This window comes from Choloepus didactylus, chromosome 1 (genome assembly GCF_015220235.1).
Source record: "Choloepus didactylus isolate mChoDid1 chromosome 1, mChoDid1.pri, whole genome shotgun sequence".
NCBI lineage: Eukaryota > Metazoa > Chordata > Mammalia > Pilosa > Megalonychidae > Choloepus > Choloepus didactylus.
In genome coordinates, this window is record NC_051307.1 from 2515247 (window position 1) to 2536273 (window position 21027).

At 61.6% G+C, this 21027-nt stretch overlaps 1 protein-coding gene across 5 annotated transcripts in view; it reads right to left on the reverse strand.

Moving 5' to 3' along the window:
• Nucleotides 1-16525, reverse strand: part of TRPM2 (transient receptor potential cation channel subfamily M member 2) — a 71079-nt gene extending 54554 nt beyond the window's left edge. The window contains exons 1-6 of one of the 5 annotated variants that reach the window (XM_037830578.1): nucleotides 16380-16525; nucleotides 12170-12421; nucleotides 11392-11477; nucleotides 4257-4425; nucleotides 2018-2198; nucleotides 372-538 (exon numbers count right to left, since the gene is read on the reverse strand). In XM_037830578.1, the coding sequence (XP_037686506.1) occupies nucleotides 372-538; nucleotides 2018-2198; nucleotides 4257-4425; nucleotides 11392-11477; nucleotides 12170-12328 (762 nt within the window). In that variant the 5' untranslated portion in view covers nucleotides 12329-12421; nucleotides 16380-16525. Of the gene's footprint in view, nucleotides 1-371; nucleotides 539-2017; nucleotides 2230-4256; nucleotides 4426-11391; nucleotides 11481-11567; nucleotides 11893-12169; nucleotides 12422-16379 lie in introns of those variants that run through there. The other 4 variants (XM_037830568.1, XM_037830596.1, XM_037830587.1 and 1 more) reach the window with 4 other exon arrangements.
• Between the last annotated feature and the right edge of the window lie 4502 nt (nucleotides 16526-21027).

Below are 21027 nucleotides of genomic sequence, written 5' to 3' on the forward strand. Positions count from 1 at the left end.
TGGTTAATTTTACATTACATGAATTTCACCTCCATAAAAAGGGAAAATAAAAGGAAAGCTCCGGCTGTGGGGTCAGACGGCCCACGGGCTCTTGGCCAAGCCCCTCTCCTCCCCTCTGTCCTTTTGTCCTTTCTCATCAGAGAGGCCGTGAGGACGAGCCCTGGGCCAGCGTGGGTTCCAGGTGACATCATGTGGCTCCACCTGCAGCCCTGGGCTGCGGGCTGGGGGCCAGCCCCAGGGATCCTTGATGGGGCCCCCTGCACCCCCAGGCACTCTGCCCTCCACACTGCCCCCCAAGCACCCAGCAGAGGCTCACGGCCACCCCTGGGTGCCGGCACCCGCTTGGCTCCCCTCCTGGGACGGGCTCTCACCGTGGGCTGGACCAGACTGTCCCGGTTGTGGATGGTGCCCCATGTGGCAACGCCAATGGTGATGACGCCCCCCTCGTGGCAGCCGCTGCTCAGGCTGAAGTCGCGCACCGCCTCCCCCACCTGTTTCATCACCCCGGTGTGGGAGCCCCCCGAGACAATCCAGGCTCCTGGAGAGGACAGAGGGAGAGCAGGTGCACCTGTCAGCACGGGGCGCCCCTCGGCCTTTACTCAGCCTCACCCACCACCCCACATCTGCAGAGCCCCCGCTCGGGGTGCCCACACACACGCTAGCAGAAGGGATTCTCAGAGCCAGGGCAAGGAGGGGGACGGTCACTGTGTCCTCGTGCTGCACCTCAGGCGCTGGAGGGGCAGCGGCTCCAACCTTGCTCAGGTAGGCAGTGGGGGGAGGCGGAAAGAGAGGCCCCATCTTGGGGCTGCAGGCCGCATCCTCTCTACACCCCAGTCTCTGCAAGCTTGCTTCCCAGAGATTCCTCTGAATTCTTCTGTTACGGGAAGTACAAGTTTCCCTTGGACCCCGAGAGTGAGAGCTGGGACCCCTGCCCCCAACCCCGTAAGGGGTTACACCCCACACACTGCCCCGCACCAGGCCGGGACCCCCATGGGGGTGACATCCCCACCTCACCATCCGGCTCAACCAGGTGACCAGCTCTGGTCAGCGGCAGGCCGGTGTCAGACAACCACTGCGTCTGAGCACCGTGCGTCTGCGCCAGCTAACGGGGCCTGCTCCCGACCCGCGGCCCTGCCCGAGGGGGCTGCAGCCGCTGACCCAGGACCAGCCCCCAAACCCCCAAAATGCGACGGGTGCTGCCACTTCAGGCTGGGCGTTACCAGGAATCGGAAGTGAAGTTGTGGGGCTGCCATAAAAACGGGCTGAACCCGTAGCTACGGCTTCAAGAGGGGCAGTGGGCAGCATGGGCACGCGTGGCAGGTCGGGGCAGGGCGGCCGTGGATCACCTGGCGGGCGGGTGAGCGCCTCCAGGACCCGCGTGTTAGGTAGCGAGGTCGCGAAGGTGGCCGGTGCCCGTGACCGTGACCGAGCCCCAAGCGAATGGTCAATTCGCCAGCAGGGTGGAGGGCGAGGGTCCAGGGTCGGGGCCCCAGGGCTGGACGACAGGGGTGGTAGACTCTGCCTGACTCCTGCCGCGGAGACGCCGCCTAACGTGGGGCCAAGACCTGCGTTATTTTCCACCCCAGGTACCAGTCACCACTTGTAAGGGAACCAGGGTCCCAAGCATGCATGGACCCTCCAAACGTCCTCCAGGCCCCAGGGACACGGCCCGGGTCACCTTTGACTTCCACAGTGGACACTGGCGGGGGCTCCCGCTCACACCCACTGAGCCCACGAGTCATGGCTGACCCCAAGAACAAGTCAGGAGGCGGCAGGACAGACAGCAGGGCCCCCCACCTCTCCACCTGGCCCTGGGGGCTGCAAACCGAGGGCCGAGGGCTCCGTGGGGATCCTGGGGGCCAGAGCTCCCACACCCCGGGGCCCTTCCCACAGCACCCCTTCCCCGACACCCTTCTCCCATGAGCCCCCCACTCCCACCGCCCCCACCACCACCTCCCTCCCCACGGCCCCCCGTTAGCGCCCTCTTCCCGGGCACCCCCAGGGCCTGCCCTCTGACCTGTGGTCTGAGCCACCTTGACCAGGCCCCTCCGGAAGACGCTCCTCAGTCTCGGCTTCATGGTGAAGTTCTTGGCCCCCCCCGTCACCGAGATCAGGAGGTTGGGGGCGTCCAGGCCCCAGTGCTGGGTCATGAGGTGGTAGATGACGCTGGGGCGCGTGTCCTCGGACACTCGGACGAACTGCGGGGAGGCTGGGGCTCAGCGGGGTGCCCTGCGTGAGGCGGGCCCTCATGGCCAACAGGTCCCATGGGCCACAGGGGCAGGGACACCCACCCCGGGCCCAGAGACCCTGTGCAGGGGACAGGACAGGCCACCCCAGTCTCAGAGCCTCCTGGCAGGGCAGACCCCAAACCATTAAGCAGGAGGGGTGACCCCCAAGGGGCCACAGAGGGTGAGGGTCAAGGACAGAAGGGAGGAGGGAGGCCCAAGCCCCGCACTGAGGCCGTCCCGGGGAAAACTGGCACCTTCCCCCCTAAACCCCCCGGCCCCTGCTGACCCGCTCCCCTTCACTCGTCCCCCTGCAGCAGGAGCTGTCAGGCTGCCCTGTGCCCTGTGCCCACGGAGCCCCGGTGGATTTCTTCCTGCACTAGAGGCCCCTCCTTCCCCCCTCCCTGGTGCGGCGTGGCTCCCACCCACACCCTGCCCCATCCTGAGCCCCCGTCCTGTGTCGGGTGCCCCAACCAGGCCGTGTGTCCTGCCCAGACCAGGCCGTGTGTCCCGCCAAGGCCCGGCCGTGTGTCCAGTGCAGACCCGGCCGTGTGTCCAGTGCAGACCAGGCTGTGTGTCCACCCAGGCCTGGCCATGTGTCCAGTGCAGGCCCAGCCGTGTGTCTGGCCCAGACCCAGCCGAGCCGCGCCTGTCCCTGCTCTGCCCCGTGATGGCTGCAGGACCCTCAGCAGCTCTGTGGTGGGCTTTTCCACAGTGGCCTGGCCTGGCATGTGACCCCGACTGGCTCACCAGGGACAGAAAACCAGTGGGCAGAACCCACAGACGGGGTCAGTGTCCCGAAGAGGACTCGCCGAGCCCAGCAGTGGTTGTCTCAGGCCTGTCAGCACTTGAGGGTCCCTCCCTTTGGGTCCCCAGGACTAACCGGTGCCGGAAAGGGGCGCAGTGCCGGGTGGGGCCTCGTGGACGGGGACGGGGGCTGCCTGTCGCCTGCACAGGGCCCCTGGCTGGGACTGAGCTGCAGCCATCAGGCCTCTCTACGCCGTCTCAGGTGCCACACCTGAGGCTGTCCCTGTCCACACCAGCGTCCCTCCCTGTCACCAATGTCCCTGGCCCACGGGTGCTATCAGCAGCCCAGGGGGAGGCTGGAGGTCGGGGGGCGTGGGGGTCATGACCCAGGCCCAGGATGCAGCTGGCCTGGGCTCAAACCCCACCACTGCTGCTTCCCACCTGTGGCCAGAAGGACTGACCCCCTTCCTCGTGCCTTGACTTCCCATCCGAGACGGGGCAGCAGCTCTGCCTCCTCAGGCACCTGGAGGGGCACCGAGGCCGGGGCCTGGAGGGTCGGGGCAGGGAGCTCAGGGGAGGCGGGGACCCTTGGGGCCGGGGCCCCCAGAAACCCAGGTGTGACCTCATAGCCAGGGTCCCCAGGCCTAGCCTCTCTGTGGGCAGCGCCCTGAGGGACCTTCAAGGGGTTGAGGGGACAAGCCCCCCCAGCCAGCACCAAGCCAAGTGGCACCAGCTCTCTAGCCCCCAGAGGACAATGGCTCCCAAACTCAGCTGCACCGATCACCCCAAAGTCTTCATAAGACACGGGGGGTTGGACCCTGCCTTGCGGCTCTAGTCGGGGGCCTGGGTGGGACCTGCGGGTTCCCAGGAGACGCCGATGTCCAGGGGCCACTGCGAGAGCCATGGTTCAAGCTGGGCCCCAGCCCACCGTGCGCCCGTCACAGCCCCTGGCCCCTGCCTCGTGCAGCTCCCTGCAGAGGCGCAGCCTCTACCCCCACCCTCGAGCGGCCACGCACGGCCAGCACTGGAGCCCGGGTCCTCACACACCCCCATGCTCCACTCGCCTCCCACCCACCTCTGACCCCCAGAATCGCAGGGCTCTGCACACCCAGGAGACTGGCCAGCACGTGTCACCGTGGGAGCACCGTGTGCCCGTGGGACCACCACGTACTCATGGGACCACCGCATGTACCTGTGGGACCCCCAAGTGTCACCGTGGGCCACCGGAGCCACCCGCGGTGGGCTGGAGCCCACAGTCAGAGCCCGCGAGAGACGGAGACCAACCTTTCCCACTTTCTGGCTCAAGCCCGTGAAGACGATGTCCCCAAAGGCATCCGTTGGCATCTCCTGGACGTGCTTCTTGGGGTCCCACTGCTGGCCCTGGAAGGCGCGGGGCTTGGTGGCCTCCTCCAGGTGCTGCTCACGCGTGTAGCCACACTCACACACCACTTTCCTGCGGAGACAGTGCACAGGTCACTGGCCCCAAATCCAGGTAGCAGGCCCAGGCAAGAGCCAAGAGCCCCGAGACACCCCAGGCTGGGGGGCCCGTTGCACACACATCGACCTTCAGCCTAGAAAGCTTGGCAGGCTGCTGACCCCACATGGGGGTGGGGCCCTGAGCTGGAGGGGGGCTGCCCGCAGCGCCCCCCTGTCTAGGACACCTGGCACCAGGGGAGAAATGAGGCCGACGAGGACGACGCACAGAGCACGTGAGCCCCCGCAGCCCACCCAGGGCTTCCGAGGAGCACGGGCTCCGTGTGGCTCCAGCCTCGGGAGCTTTCTCTTGGAATAAAACAGGTTCCCTGTCTGGACCCCACTTGCCTCATCTCTAACATCGGGGTCAGGAGTGGATTAGCCAATGAGGCTTCTAGGAGCCCCTCAGCTCCTCCAAGGCCGTGAGACCCCAGCCAACCCTTCTAAGAGCGTCCCGGGAGCCAGGCGCACTCCAGCACTCACCTGCACCCTCATTTAATCTACCCTCGGACCCAACACAGGTGCTACTGTCACAGCCATTGTGAGGATGGGGAAACCGAGGGACAGACCCGTTTAGTCCTCTGCCCAAGGCCCCCGGAGAGCACAGGGCAGGGCTGGGATTTGAACCCGGGACTCTGAGCCCCGGAGCCCGCGCTGCACACCCTCCCTGGAGCTGGAGTGACCTCCCCGAGCCACGGGGCCGCCCTGAAGGCAAACGGTCGTTCAGCGCCTTGGCTGAGGCACATGGCGGGACAAGCCCCACTTCCCCAGGGGGCTGCACCCTCCAGGCAGGGGGCCCGGGAAGAGGGGGAAGCCGCGGGCATGGAGTCAACCCCATCCGCGTCAGCTCACGCACCAGCCGGGCTGGGCTGCAGACAGCACCGCACACAATCCCCCCGCGCCCCCGAGAAGCTGCGGACCGACAAGGACGCTTACGGCCGCGCATCTCTGAGACAGACGCAGAAACCAGCAAACACCAAGTAGAAAGGGCTGGACGACAAGGAGACGGCTCGTCATGTTGTGTTTCACCCACTCACTCTAGAGGAGGGAAGTGCTGGTTTAAAATTAAGCTTAACTTTTACAAAACCAATATGCGGACCTAGTTTTAAAAGCCAAACAGAACTTAAAAGCTTGTGAAGAGAGTAGCCTTCGCTCACCCAAGTCCCACGGCCAGAGGAAGCCACTGCCAGAGCTCTGCGCCAGCTTCCTCAGCCTCCCCAGGAAGGAACCTGGTGAGTGTGCTTATCCCATCCTCATATTAGATTAATGGTTCGGCTGGGAGTAGATTCCAGGTTGCAAACCTCTTTCACTTGGAATTTTGCAGGTGTTAGGCCCTTCTTTGAATGTTAGCGGTAGGAAATCAAATGCTAGCAGGGTTCACAACACTTAGTAGGTAGCCCATTTGGTTGGGGTTTTGTTTTCTTCTTCTATAAGCTTTTAGAATCTTCCCTTTATCCCTGGTTTTCTGAAATTGCATAGTGATGCCCCTGGTTGTTTAACACTCATGTTTCTGGGCACTCAGTTAACCTAGAGGCAGTGCTCTTGAGTTTGGGAAATGTCGTGCACTGTTTTCTGAAAATTCCCTCCCCTGCATCTTCTCCGTTCTTTTCTAGAGCTCCTGTTGGCTTGATCTTCCAAACCTCTGTGAAATGTTTTCATTTCCGCTATTTATTTTTTAATTTCCAAATACACGTCATCATACTCTGATTGTCCCATTTGTCTTTTTCTGGACACAAATCTCTTCTTCCAAGAATGCTGGAAGTTAATGACGAGAACATAAATGACAGCATCATAAAAAAAGGTGAGGCGCCTGGGACTTTGGTTTACAGGCAGATGGAGGAGACATACTTTTCCCTCTTTCTCCCACTGAGTATACCAGGATCCCTGAACAGAACAGACAAGACAGTCACGAGGAGATTCTGAAAGGCGGGGAGAAGGCAGTGACCTGGCTGGGGACCTGGGCACCCGAGGAGCAACAAAGCAGCGGGCTCCCGGGTTTCCTTCTGCCCCCTTTATCCCATATGTGGTGCCCAAAGAGGCAGCAACCTGAAGACACCAAGGGTAAGAGAAAACCCTCAAAACGTACAGAAAGAAGAGCACAAAACAAGCAGACAAAACCATCCTCAACAAAACCTTGCTCTCCCCAGTCTAAGGACCCGGACAGGGGCACCCCCAGATCAGAAGCCACCTGCCTCAGCAGCACCCCACGGAGACAACAGCGACCCCACCCCCAGCCCCTCCAGAAAAAGCCACCTGGGGAGCCGGAGCCTTCCACTCTCACAGGCCGTCACGAGGGGCCTCGACTCCCACCAGGTGCCAAGCTCCCACCCAGAGCCGGTGGGGACCAGGTGGTATAAGGTCGGGGGACGCCAGGTGAGGGGCAGGACTTCCACCCCACCCCAGGGGCAGAGGAGGCCTTTGGGGAGCTCCCTCCCAGCCAGGATGAACTCAAAGTGCACCCTGGCCCCCTGCACTATAACCTGCAGGGATCTCGGGGAACATCTTGTGTGGCCTCCACACTGTCCGGGCGGGACATCGGGTCCAGCACTGGGCACTCGGATGCCAGGACAGGGCCCAGCCCGTCCAACCTCGGCCCACCACTGCCCGGACCTGCCCTGGGTTCCTGACAGTAACCACGGTCCCCTCTCCTCGCCCGCTGACCCATCATGCTCTGAGGTGAGCTCCTTCATTCCACCTGCCCTTCTCAAGAGGACACAGCGCAGCAAAACCACCCGGAGCTGCTGACCCAGAAATCACGTGACCAGCGACACCGCTCCCAGACTGCCAACCCAGATGCATAAATGGGGCAGCACCTCCAGGACCCTGCGGGGAAACGGCACCCTCGGAAGCCCTCTGTCCAACCAGGCCACTTGTTACAGTCTAATGGGGGCACCTTGGTCTTAGGAAGACGCCTTGAATCCGAGGAAAACTCCAGAATCATCAGGTTCAGCCTCCTTGTTTACAAATGAGGATTTGGAGGTCCAGGGAAGAAATTGATTGTTATGCCATTATGCAAAATACCAGAAACGGACTGGCTTTTATAAAGGGGACTTAATAGGTTACAAATTTACAGTCCCAAGGCCATAAAAGTGTCCAAACTAAGGCATCAACCAGAGGATGCCTTCACTGAAGAAAGGCCGATGGTGTCTGGAACACCTCTGTCAGCTGGGAAGGCAAGTCGCTGGCGTCTGCTGGTCTTTTGCTCCGAGGTTGTGTTTCAAAATAGCTTTCTCCAAAATGTCTCTGGCTTTCTCTTAGCTTCTCTTGGCTCTCTGCTTGTTTCTCCCAGGGCATTTCTCTGTAAGTGTCTGGGGGTCCTCTCTTAGCTTCTCCAGGGCAAACTCTGGGCTTCATCTCTTAGCTCAGCATCTCCAAATGTCCTTCTGTCTGCATCTCCAAGTATCTCCAAGCATTTGGGTCTGTGTCGGCTCTTAGCTTCTCTCCAGAATGTTTCTCTCAGCTTCTCTGAGCTCCTTCTCTCCATGATCTCTCTTAAAGGACCCCAATGATCTAATTAAGACTACCTGGAATGGGGGGGGTCACATCTCCATGGAAACACTCAATTGAGAGGTTCCACCCAACAAGATTCGATTAAAAGATTGTGGCTCTTCTGGGTCCATAACAGGTTCAAACTAGCACACTGATAGTCCCAAAGTCACAAGATGAATTGTCGCAAATTACAAGGGGACAGGGCCTGGTGAAGGTGCCACTGCTGGAAAGAGGGGTGAGGCTGAGCCGTGCAAAGGCAGAGGAGGGGCGCCAGGCGCTGTGTCTGCTTGGACATGGGGTGGGGGCAGCGAGGAGGCCTCAGCCTGTGACTGGACGGAGAGTAGCATAAAGGCAACAAGAGGGTGAGTCTGCAGGAGATGGGTGAGCCGATGCCAAGGCGCCATGCTGAAACCTGCCCTGTCAGGAAGAGTCCACCTGGCCCCTCTTCCCTCCCACTCACCTGACCCCCCAGTGGGGAGATCAGAGGCAGAGCCTGTGCAGGAAATGGAGTCAGCAGGCCTGGGGGAGCCCAGAAGGGCCTGCACACCTGGGCGTCTGGATTCAGGGAGGCAGCAGGTACAGGTGCCCATGTGCCCAGCCCCTGGTAAAAACCCCGGGAGCCGAGTCTCTAACGGGCTTCCCCGGGCAGAGGGCCACGCACAGGTCACTGCACGTCTGCGCTGGCGACAGGAGCCCCCCGGTGCGCCCCAGGGGACAAGGAGCTCCGGGAGGTGGGCGCGCCTTCCTCCAGACCCCACCTGTGTGTGTCTTCCCCCTGCGGATCACCGCGAGGACGGCCATCAACTGAGCCCTGCACTCACACAATCACAACCACGTGCCTGGTCTCGGGGACCCCAAACAGCGTCCCCCTCTCCCTAAGGCCTGCCTGTCCCCGAGGGGCAACTCAGCTCACTTTGTTTCCATCTTCTCGAGGGAAGCACGTGGGGCCAAGGCCCGGCGGCCAAGGACACACCTGCGCTGCAGACTCAGGCCGCCCGCGTGGGGCCCTCTTCAAGAAAGAAAACACAAAACGATGAAAACAAACCCCTTCTTTTGATGAAAGGGATCCAGGAAGCAACCTCGTGGGCCTCGGAAGACCTGGAAACTGCCCATCCTTCAGAACATTCCAGATGCCTTGAGAGCTACCAGTTAAGAGATGAGTAAAAGTCAGGGAGAAAATTGCATTTTGCCAAGATTTTCTTTTCCTCGTGGCCCACCCGCCCTGTTTTCCGACTCCCCCAGGAACAGGGGGCAGCGGCTCGGAGCTGCAGAGCTCGCCTCGCCTCCCTCGGCACTGTGAATCCTACCGGCCCGTGCTCACTTCAAGGTTTTGAAACATAATTTAGGTAACCACAGTAACTGATAATCCACGGCTAAATAAGAAATAGTGATAGTTCATAAATTCTAGTTGTTGTTAACCAATTAAATTATAATGCACCCACAATAAAATATCTCGAGGCTCCCCCCACCCCATTTTTCCAAACTTAATTTGGTTTTATGTTCCCTGATCCTATGCACAGTTACACACTCAGAGTGACGTCCGAGTGAAAAAGCCGTTCCCTCCGCCTGCTCCCTACAGCAGCTCCTCGCATTAGACCTGATGCTAAGGAAGGTGCTTCTGGAAGTTTCTGAACTAAATGCATCCCAGGTACTATTTCTAGAAAGCATAGGACAAGTAGTACAGGAGTAGGAGCTCCCTTTTGGCCTCAAATCCAAGCTACGTGCTCCCCGATCCTTGCTGACACCCTGAGATTTTCTCCACAGTTTCTGAATTGAAAGGGCAGGGGGTTCGGTTCACCATCCTCCTCAAACGCCTACACCCCAGAAACCAGAAAACCTCGGCACGGCCTGTAACAGGGGCTGGCACCTCACAAGTTCCCTCAGAGGCTGTTTTTACAGATGCATTTTTTAAGTGTAAAACTGGAGCCCTCAACGCGAAGTGCTCTGTGCCTACTGTCAGGATCAGCTGTTCTGGACCTGAAGCTCAGATTACACACCACGGATGTCAGAGGTTATGCCTGGGAGCTGTCGGCAGGAGGAGCCAGGGCCGTACAGAGCGTGTCTGTGTGCCCCGTGACCATCCACGAGAGTGAGGGCTTGTAACTGAGAAGCCGGCAGGTGCAGTGAGACCCAAAACATCCACAGGGGCCTCCAGCCATGTCACTAGGACTCAGGGCTACAGCACACGAGTCCCAGAAACGACACTGTCACACCTGCTTTCTTATCACGACCTCTGTCAGTCTCCCACCCCTGGGGTTTCCTCTTTCCTAGTGTCACTCATTGGTCCACTCATTCAACAGGAAGTCGCACAAGCAGCGATGAGACAATCGTGCCTTGTTCCCGGCTCCTGAAGAGTCCAGCAGCTAGCAAGAAAGATAAACTCAAAGCCACAAGATGACAACACAATTAGCGACTGGAATAACAGAAACATGCAGCGTGTGGTGGGAGGGAAAAGTCACTTCCCTGCAGAGAGTGTGATCAAGGTGGGCTTCCTGGAAGAGGTGGCATCTGCAATGGGCCTTGAAAGATGAGGAGGAGCTCACCAGGTGATGAGGGATGAGAAAGGAGCAGAAAGAACGTGGCACATTTGTGGCACAGCATGGAACAGGGTTTGGCCGGAGGGGAAGGACACAAATTGGGGGTGGGGTGCACAAAGCGCAGCCGGGGTGGCAAGTTAGGGCTGGACTTGAAGGGGCTGGGGGTCCCCACTGTGGCAGGTGAGGATGGCCTTGAGAGTGTTCCTCCCACGTGGGAAGAGAGGACAGACCGAGCTGGCACCCAATTCCAAGCAATACTGAATTGACACTCTGTAAAGGGGCGCCACCATGCCAAGGCGAGGCTCGGAGTCTGTGAGGACAGGGAGGGATCTGCTCCTTCCTCCACAGCTTCCCTCACACTGCCCGACACACACAGGGCGGCCCCCACGGCCAGGCGGTGAGAGACTGGGCGGCCGCAGCTGTGTTTGCAGGCAGCCTTGGTGTCCACAACTGTGCAGAAGGCGCAGGAGGGAGGAGAGGAAGGGGCATCATGGTGGGCCTTGGGGGCTGGTCAGGGGTCCCCTTTGGACCTCAGTGTCTTCATCGGTGGAGGGGGCGTGTCTTCCCAGTTCCACGACTCTAGGACTCCCTATTCCAGGGTAAGGAGATTCCAGGGCTGTGTAGATCGGGGTCCAGCTCACTGGGTTTGAGTCCAGGCATCACGGCCCGGCAGCCAGAGAATGACCCTGGAGAAGCCATTTAGACTGTCCGTGCCTCAGTTCCCTCATCTGGAAAATAGGATGAGATGAAGCCCCTTCCTGCAGGAGCCCCATCAGGATACACCGGAGGGCTTTACAGACCCTGCCTCGCTGACACGAGGGGCCATCGTGCCCGACCCCCGCGTGGCCTCGCCTCAGCAGTCAGTCCATGCGGGACAGAAGAGAGAAGACAACAAGGGGGTCTTAAAACCCGTCACTTACCCAGCGTCAGACATCTGGGAACTCTCCACAAAATACATGCATTCTTTCTTCTTGATGTTTTCGGGAATCCATGAGCAAAGATTTTCCTGCTGAGGGTGAAAAGGGCACGTCTGAGCTCCTCAGGCACTGAGACCACTGATGAGCAAGAGGCAAATCCTGTCCCTTCTGAGACGCACCTGCCCCCGGGGCAGCCTGAGGATGAGCTGAGCTGCCCAGAGCCCGCGGTTGAGCCGTCCCTGCCAGGGAACCCCAGGCTGGACTCAGCGGGAGGAGCGGACCGAGAAAGCACCTTCTCTGGGGCCAGTGGGAAGGCGCAGAGCACCTCAGAGTTCATTGGGCAACCTTCCGCTCCGGGACCCTGGCAGGGCGACGAGGCTCTGGCCCCTGCCCTCCTCTCACTGCTCGCTGCCCAGACCCCTCGGCCGCCCGCCCAGGCTGGTGGGACACTCAAAGACCCTCTCACTGCAGCTTTATCAAGGACACGGGCCTTGCCTAGCGGCCCCCAGACAAATAAACAATGGGACGTCGTTGTGCAAGCTGCCGGGGGGAGGGGTTTCCGGGACTTCTGTGCTGACTCAGAATTTCCCCAGCAGACAAGAAATGGGAAACGACTGCGCAATCCACCCGGGGAAGGGGGACGGTTCTGGCCGCTTGGTGTTCTCTGCAGGTCTCTCCTCCTGGGGTGTCTCTGACCTGGGGACGCTCTCAGCCAGGGGACCCTCTGACCCACGGACCCCATGGCTGCCTCGGGTGGGGCTGGGCGGAGGAGAACGCTTACCTTCTCACTGCTGTTGAAGGAGAACTGCGACCTCCTTCTCCTGAAGAGGCTGCTGTTGCTCCGGCGGAGGCCAGGGACCACATCCAGCCCAGCAGCCCTCCTGGGCTGCACCCCGCAGGCCTCCTCCCACTCCATGCCGGGTTTCCTGGGGGACTCCATCCCGACCCCCACTGGCTGCACCAGCTCTCGGTGTCAGGGCCGTGTTTCCTCCAGCTGAGCCGAGGCTTCCGGAAGCACGTCGTGGTGAGGTGGCTGAAATAGGCCAGAGGGAGTAAGGAGGAGGTGCTCCCAGAGCACCCAACCAGGGGCCTCCTCTCCTCGGACATGCAGTTCTCTTCCTGGCTGACAGTGCACAAGGGCGGCCCCTCGACGGCCCGGCCCACCACAAAGATCACCAAACCCCAGGAAGCCACGGCCCAAGCCACCAAGGCACCCGGGACCGTCTCACAACACCCAGCACCTGAAGATCCAACGCAGCTCCGTGTCTCCATGTCCCCGTGTCCCCGGGCCCACCCCGGAACTCGGCAGCGCCTGCTGGACTAAGGCGTGAGGGCCTCCCCAGGGGCCGCTAAGAGCAGAGGAGCACAGGGCGAGACGGCCCGTCTGTGAAGTCCACTCACCCTCCTCCTCACAGGGGCTGCCCCAGGCTCCAGTCTGCTCACCCACCCACGCAGCCTGTGTCCCCACCACCAGGTGCAGCAGGGTGCCCCGGCACGGCCAGCATGAGCTCCCAATGGCCAGCCCTGTGATTTGGGGGCCTGCACGGGGAAACGGGGCTCACTCTAACTCCACCCCCTTCCTACTCCTGTGGCTGCTGACACCACCACCCACTCCTCCAGGGGAGGGGACAGGACTGGACGAGGGCGACAAAGTCCTGCTGCAGCAACGTAGCGTCCCTGCCCGTGGATGGGGGCCCTGCACGTTCCGGCTCTCTGGGGCCCTGTGCTGGGTTCTCCCCAGACCCCGCAGGACCCCCAAGGGGCTCTCAGCTAACCTCAGGTGACACGACCCTCCCCCAACTCGGGCCCAGTAGGGCCACCCTCTTGGGAGCAGCACGTTCTAGATGTCCAGGCAACCCCCTGCTGAGCTGCGCCAACGGGGACCCTGCCCTGCCCCCACCTCCCAGACCTGGCCCTGCCATAGCCTCCCAGCCAGCCCTCTGCCCAGTCCAGAAGCAGGCCCAGGGCTGTGTCCAGGTAGCCCCCGAAAGCAGGGGAGGCTCCTCCTGCTTGGCTTGTGTCCCCCCCGCGGGGCCCACATCTGCTCCTCCATCTGTGCATTTTACAGGGCTGCCAGGGCCCTGTTCCGGGGGTCATTGGTGCTCAGCAAGCACACACTTCCCAGGGCTTGGGGGGCCTGTGGATGACAACGGCACCCTCAGGGCACCCCAAGGGCCAGAGAAGGCCCCCATTTGCTAACGCAGATCTGGAGCAAAGGGGCTCGCCACCTTCCTCAGAGCCGCAGCGGCCAGGCGTTACAGAAGAGCTCACCCCTGCCCCTGTGCCCACTCAGCATCGTGCCACAAAGCACATGGCCACCAGCGCAGGGCAAGGACCGTGGGCCTCACACACCCTGCGTCCACCCCACAGCGCCGTGTCCTCGGTTTCTAGACATCACTTCACTTCTCTCGTTTTCCAATATGGAAGCAAAAGGCCCTGTGGCCCACAAAGCGGGTTCCAGCCAGCCCCCCGCTCCCAGAGACCAGCCTGCCAAAGGGAACAGATCTCGTTTCCCAAATGCTCCTCTCCCCAGCTCTGTGTGGTTTTCACCACTGAAGCCACAGAAAGCAGCCGGAACAAATCTCTCATCTTACAAACAGGAGAACAGGCTCAGTGGCCTGGCTGATGCCCACGGGCTTATCCGGGATCCCGCTCCTTCCCACAGCTCCAAAGGCCAGGAGGGAAGGGTGTTTGGGGAACTGCTCCCCAGCTCTCTGCCCTGATGTCTTTCCTTGCAACCCTATAACCTCCCACCACGCACGATGGTCACTGATGCCTGGCCTCGCGCCCTTTCATCCTTCCTCAGCATACGGCCACTGAGCGCCAACGCCAGGTGCCGGGACGGGGACGGGGGGTTCCACGAGCAGCAAGCAGACCGAGCCCACCTTACCGGGCCTACTGGTCAGGGCCAGGCCCTGGGCACTTAGGGGTGAGCTCTCTGGCCGCTGACCTTGGGCAGGATCGCTCAGCAGTGTCTCCGTCCTCTGTCACCTCTGTCCCTTCTGACCCCTCCCCAGTGGCCATGCTCATTCCCGGGCCCCAAGCCCATTCTCTCTCTTGGCTCAAACTGCTCCCCGGGGCCTCCCGGCACAGACCGACACTCGGGTCGGCCTGACACATGCCTGGCCATTCAGGGCCACCTGCTTCGTGGACAGGAGCTCGTTCGTCTCCCAGCTGAGCCTCTGAGCGAGGCAGGCAAGAAGCATTCCAGTGCCAGAGGGGAAAATGAGGCTCAGGGAGAGTCAAACGACCAATCAACGGACGGGGGCCCGGGCGGGTCAGGGGAAGGGGCCTGGGCTTGGAGCTGCTCCCCAGCACCCTCCCCAGGTTCACCCCGTGCACTGGAGGAAGGGGTGCGAGGGAGGAGCCCAAAGGGCCGGGCGCCAAACGGACCCGTGGCCCGGAAAGGAGTTTGTCTGCTGTTGGAACTGAGAAGTGCCCTCACTCAACTCCACGTTTTCAGCCGCATGTCTGGCTTAGCACACTCACGAGGGACCTGCGGAGCTTTCCCTGGATCCCAGCTGCAAGCCGGCTCCCTGGGGAGCGTGTCAAGTGCCACTCTGCCGCCCATCTCCCCACCAAAGGAGACCCTGCAGGATGGGCCGGGAGCCACGTTCTTACCATGCCAGTGCCCAGCCACAGGGGGAACCCAGGCTCAACCCCTTCCCTACAGGAGTGGGCCCCGGGAGAGCCCCGACCTGACTTCTGGGGTTCTCCCCAGAATCACACAGTAAATTGTTTCTTCGTGTATCACCTGAGAGCAATTTTGGCCACCCTAATTTATAGCTGGAATTCTCCATGAGCAGCTGGCATAGGTGCACGTGGAGGATGTTCTGGAAGTAAATGAGCTTCTCAGAAAATAGACAGACAGATAGGAAGGAAGGAAGGATGGATAAATGGATGGATGGATGGATATACAGAGATGGGTGATGGACGGATGGAATCTGACAGTATATAAGCCTGGACATTTGTACAAAACTTGCAACTGTAAGTGACATTTGACCTGGCCCCGAAGGAAGCGAGCAGCTGCTGTGACAGCCAGAGGCCCCGAGGACGGTCGGGCCAGGATCCACCCTGCGTGATCCCTGGGAGGGCAGGAGGTCCCGATGGGCACCCCCTCCGGCAAGAAGTGAGCACAGGTGCCGGGAGGGGCCCCGGGCTTTTCCTCCGCAGGGGTTAAACCACTGAGCAGGGACTCCACCCTGCCTGCACCCCTCATTGCAGGGTCCCTGCGCTCCAGAACTGCACCCCTTCCTGGAAACCCACCCCACCCAGAAACAGGAACCCAGGCCACGGGAAACCCACTCCTGAGCACAACCTGTACAGCCGGCCAGGGGGCTCACAGAGCATGCACGGCACTGCATGGCACAGCTCCCTGGGGGGCCTCCTCCACCAACCCAAAGGATTCAGCGGGAAATGCAGGGGCCCTGAGCTGCCCTGAGCACACTGGCCCATGACCCCTGGACTTCTCCCTTAGAAAACCCTTGCAGTTCCCGGCTGCTCCCCAAGGCTGCACGGCAGGGGTGAAGTCCTGGATGGGGGGAAGGGGGCACCTTCAGACCATAAGTAGCTATGCGCGGTGGAGGGCTCCCAGGGGACCCGGGTCCACAGAAGTGGGCCCTGTCCAGGGCGGGAGCCCGGCCTCTCGGGCCCTGCACGCCCTCCCCATCCCCTCTGCCCGACGGGTAGGGCCGGCAGCAGAGCGCCCCGTGGGCAGACAGCGTCCCCGCCGCAGCGCCCGCATCCTCGCGCCCCGATCGCCCGCGCCGGCACCCTGTCCGCGCCCGGGCCTGCCGCAGTGCCACCCCGCCAGCGCCCCGGAACCGCCGGCCACCCGGCCCTGCCGCAGCGCCCTCACCCCAGCGCCCGGGTCGGCCCGCACGGGTACCCGCACCTGACCCCTCGTCCCGGCCCCGCCGCGGTGCCCGCGCTCGCACCCGCACCCGTCCGCAACCTCTGCCCCCGCACCCCGGCCGGCGCCGCAGACTCACCGCATCACCGGCGCCCGCGCGCCCGCCTGGATCCGCCCGCGTCCCCGCCGGCGCGCACACCTGCTCCGCGCGGGCCCGGCGCCCCCATCACCCCGGCCGCTGCGCAGGGAGCTGCCCGCGTCTCGGTGGCGGCGGCCGAGCCCGGAGCGGGGCCGCGTGGTTCCCTCAACCCCACGCGCTCTGCGTCACTTGGCCCCCGGGGAGCGCAGCGCGCAGCACCCGCTGCAGCCGAGGACGGCCAGAAAGGGGCGGGTCCGTCCTCCAAACCCCGACCTGGGGGCCAGGTCTACGCCCGGAGACGCCGTGGGCCGAGGGCTCGGGGGCGGAGTTCTGCTTCTCCAAACGTTAAGTGTTAGGCTTCTTGGTCCTTTTAAACGTGCAAATCGCAATGGTTCTTTTCAAGCCCTGAATCATGGGGGAGGGGAGGGGGAAGCGGGTCCTGAGACAGAGGTGGGCCTGGGCAAGGTCACTTCTCCTGTGGCCTCCGGACCCTGCTCCCAGAAGACCCCTGCAGCTGCCCTCACCTCTGTCTTCCAGATGTGACCCGAAGCTGGAGACCCTTCCATCAGGACAGGACACAAAAGCTGGCGCCGGCGGGGCAGCTCGGGGCCTGCTCTCTCAGGGTCTTGCCACCAAAGAGGTGGCAGAAGGTTTGGCCCACATAGCACCCATCAAAAGTGGGTGCTCAGCCCAGGGGTTCTGGCTGAACTGACCTTTGTCCTGGCTGGGAGAATGAAGGCATGAATTCTGACTCCAGATAAAATGGTCACGGCTTTCCCAAACCACCCGGACCGCCCACCCCTGTCTCTCACCCCACAAAGTCACCATCACCCCACTTCCCTTCTCTGCCCCCAGGCACGATCCCCATGGCCCTTCTGGGGCCCCGTGCTGGCCTCGGCCACCCAGGAAGCGAAGGGGTTCCTGTGTCATCTGACACCTGCCTGAGCAGCGGGGGGCACCGGCTCACCCCACCTCTCGTCCCCTGGGCCGGGTGCTGCCCTAGTGTCCACACACCCTCCACAAATGCACAGGGCCCAGGGAGAAGCCACAGGCCATGGGAGGTCTCCAAGCAGCTGTGGGAAAGATGCCCCAATCCGTCGGAGCCCCTTACCCGGGCAGCTCTTGGCTGTTCCCACAGACACGGAGGTGACTCAAGCCCTCTCCTCCTCCAGAGCACCTGGCAGGGAAGGAGGGGTCCCAGTGGGTGTGGCCACAGATGCCATGCCCCCCGAGGCTGCAAAGGCCAGGAGGGCGCAGACCCACCGGCCCCCACCCACACTGCCAGGTCCCCAGCCCTGGCAGCTGGCAAGTGCTCGGCAAGTGCCCACGCACGAGTGGGCTGGGATACCCCGACGCTCCTCCCGCACCCCGGGAGAGGTGCCTTAGACCCCAGTCGCCAGCAAGGGGAGCAGAGATGCGTCCCCAGCAGCAGCTGGTCATCAGCAGCTGTGTCCAGCCCCCGCTCAGGGCTCCCTCCCAGGGCTGCCTTCCAAAATCATCCCACAAAGCGGTTACCATCCCATACCCCAGGTCACCCACAGAGCACTCCACCAACGGGCACAGCTGACCTCCCTGAGAATGTCACTTAGGGTGACATCGTCCATGAGACAGGCCTCCAGGTTCACCACCCCAGACAAAACAGCTTTTCCCATATTGCTTCTGGGCTCGTGGAGAAAAACCACACGTTTCGCAAGAAGGCCGAGTTCTGTCTGCAGGCTGGCGCTGTGGTGGTATTATGAAATGTCCTTCCCTTAAAAATAAAAGGGCAAGGGACAGGAAGACGTGCCCATAATCGAGAACTGTTTCAAGTTCAGACAAAGGGAGACCCAAGAGAACGCCAGGCAGCCCTCGTGCCCAGGGCAAAAGGGCCCTGCCCGGCAGCAGGAAGGCCACAGAGGAGACCAGAGAGTCACGGACTGCTTTGCATGTGCTCTCCACCGTCATGAAGACCACACGGTGGGAAGGAGCAAGGCCACTGAAAAGAAAAGCAGAGGGAGGAGGGGAGGGGGCCGGGGCGGGACCCAGCACCACCGGACGCCAGCGCAGGGGCCGGCCAACTTCTCAAAGGGTCAGGGAGGAAACATTCCAGGCTTTGCAGCCGTGTGCTCTCTGTGCCACCCACGTGACTCTGCCTTCAGTGTGTGAATGAATGGGCGTGGCTATGTTCCAATAAAACTTTATTTACAAAAACAGGCAGCAGGCCCGATTTGGCCAGCAGGCTGTAGTTTGCTGACCCCTGCACACTGGGAGAATGTCTTGCTTTCTCTCCTCGCTTCCTGAGGCAACAGGTCATCCGCATTCCAGAACCATCTTATCAAAAAGGATGGCTCTTGAGGTTTAAAAGCCAAGTGGGGCCGATGAGGGCCGCATGAGAGTGCAGAGGCCGCCGCTGGGGCAGGCTCTGTGGACGCGCCATGCCGGGCCTGCTCGTCCAGATGCTCTGGGAGGCTGCGCCTTTCTGTAAGGGGAGTGACGGCGGAGCTGGAGACCACCCCGAGGCAAGGCTTGTGAAGTCTCAGGACATGGGAATAAAACAGTCAAGACAAACTGTTCTTCTCTATAAGCACGGCTCCACGGTGTGCCAATCTGTGATCCGACACGTCTGCACCCCGCCGGGGCCGCCCCTCAGCAAGGAGGCCCAAGGCTCGCCTGGCTCAGCCTCCCCTTGTGATTCTCGCCACCCTCGCAGCCCAGAGTGCAGGGGACACTCTCACCCCCACCCCACCCATGAGGGAACCGGGGCTCACGGGACGTTAGGAGCTTGCCCAAGGTCCCTGCTAGGATTTGTCTGAGCTGGGGTGGGGAGGCACAGCAGACGCCGCACTCAGTACCCCCAGACAGCAGCACTGCCCGAGACCCAACACCAGGCCGGACCCCAGCCCAGGGCTGCAGCTCTGGGGACTGGCCACCGCGGGGTTGGCAGCCCAGCAGGGAGAACAACAAATAGGTACACAAGAAAATATATAACTTCCGGTTGCGAGAAACATGAAAAGCACAGCCGGAAGGAGCTGGCAAATATCAGGCTGCAGTTTTAGGGTGGTGAGGCCTTTGCGAGCAGAGGCCAGTGAAGTGGAGGACACTGGCAGAGCCTCCTGGACAGAGATGGGCAAGTGCAAAGGCCCCGAGGTGACGACGAGCCTGGTATGTTTGGGGACCCCAGAGAGGGCACTGTGGCCAGCCACGGAGCTGGAGGGTAAGAGACGGGGGCTGGTTCGCAGGAGCCAGGTCTTGTGGGCCCCCAGTCAGGCGTGATGTTCCGCGGGGCCGGTGCTGGGGGACCCAATGCCCCGTGAGCCCTCAGAGGGCCGTGCTGGCTGATTCCACAGGGCAGGCACAGCCAGCCCAGCCCCAACTGCATCTGTCCATTTACAACACAGCGCTGCCCTGTCCCTGTGTAGACATGGTGTAAACGGGCTCAGCGTCGGCCCCTGTTGCTGGCGGGCTGCACCGGGCAGAGGCAGTCGCTGGATCCGCTTGGGGAGAGGGAGGCCTCGCTGCTGGCACACACACTGCCCCGTCCTGGCCACTGTGGCTCTGCCCCTCCCACTTCCCCGGGGCCGGGACCAGGGCGGCTGAGGACCGAGGCCAATGGACGGGAACTGGCCGCCTCAATTTCCACCTGGCTGTTCGGTGCCCCTGCCACATGGACGCTCCCTGGGGGGCATTACTGTGCCCAGATGTCTCATCTGGTCCTGCCAGTCCCCTATTTCCCAGTCTCTTTTTTTGGGCTCTGACCAGAGGGTCAAGTCACTTAGCCCTGGTACATTCTCCCTCCACGCAACCTGGACGGCCAGGCGCTCCATGCCCAGAAAGCCACAATCCTTGGGCTCCAACACATCTTGGGGTGCTGAGACTGCAAAGCCCTGGCTGCTGTTTTGCTGCAGCCACTTCTCAGGGTTGCTCACACCCCTGGAAACCTTGAGAGACAAGGTAACGTCTCCCTTGGACAAAGAGCAGGATTGCTGGTGCTTGCTGTGGGTGTGGGGGTTTCCCCCGGCTCAGTGTTCCTCCCCTGCAATGCACACCCCTGGGCATGCAGCACACATCGGGGCCCAGTCCATCACCCCTGTGGGACTGGGGGTCGGGGGAACTGATGCAAATGTGCCGAGGCTCATGCTGCCTGCTGGGCCATACGTAATAAGTCGTCCTTTGTCTGGGACCCAGAACTCGTCTCTTCTGACAGCTTCCGGGTAAGAGTGCAAGTGGGGGAAGTCAAACCCCACCAGCAAAGCTGCGAAGCTGCTTCTAGAGTCCTGGTCCCCAGAAACGGTGAGATAGTAAATGTCTGTTGTTATAAGTGGTTAGTTTTGGGGCAATTTGTTATGTAGCAACAGCTGACTAGTACAGTTGGGAAAACGGAAGTGGGCATTGTTAGCCTATAGACCATACAAACTGAACAAGCACACCTAAGGAGAGAAGGTGGGTGGAGAGAAGGGGGTGCTGGGGACAGAGCCTGGGGTTGATCAGGGCCGTCTCTTGGGGCTGCACTGGGGCGCAGGTCCATGTGAGGTCTGAAATCCTCCACCGTCTGGGCTTGACCTTGCCCTGCTGAGCTCTGGCACGGAGTCCCTCTCCCACTGTCGGGACTCCCGGTACCCAGAAGGGAGAAACTGGAGGGAAAACGGAGGTCATGGGTCCCAAGCTATTC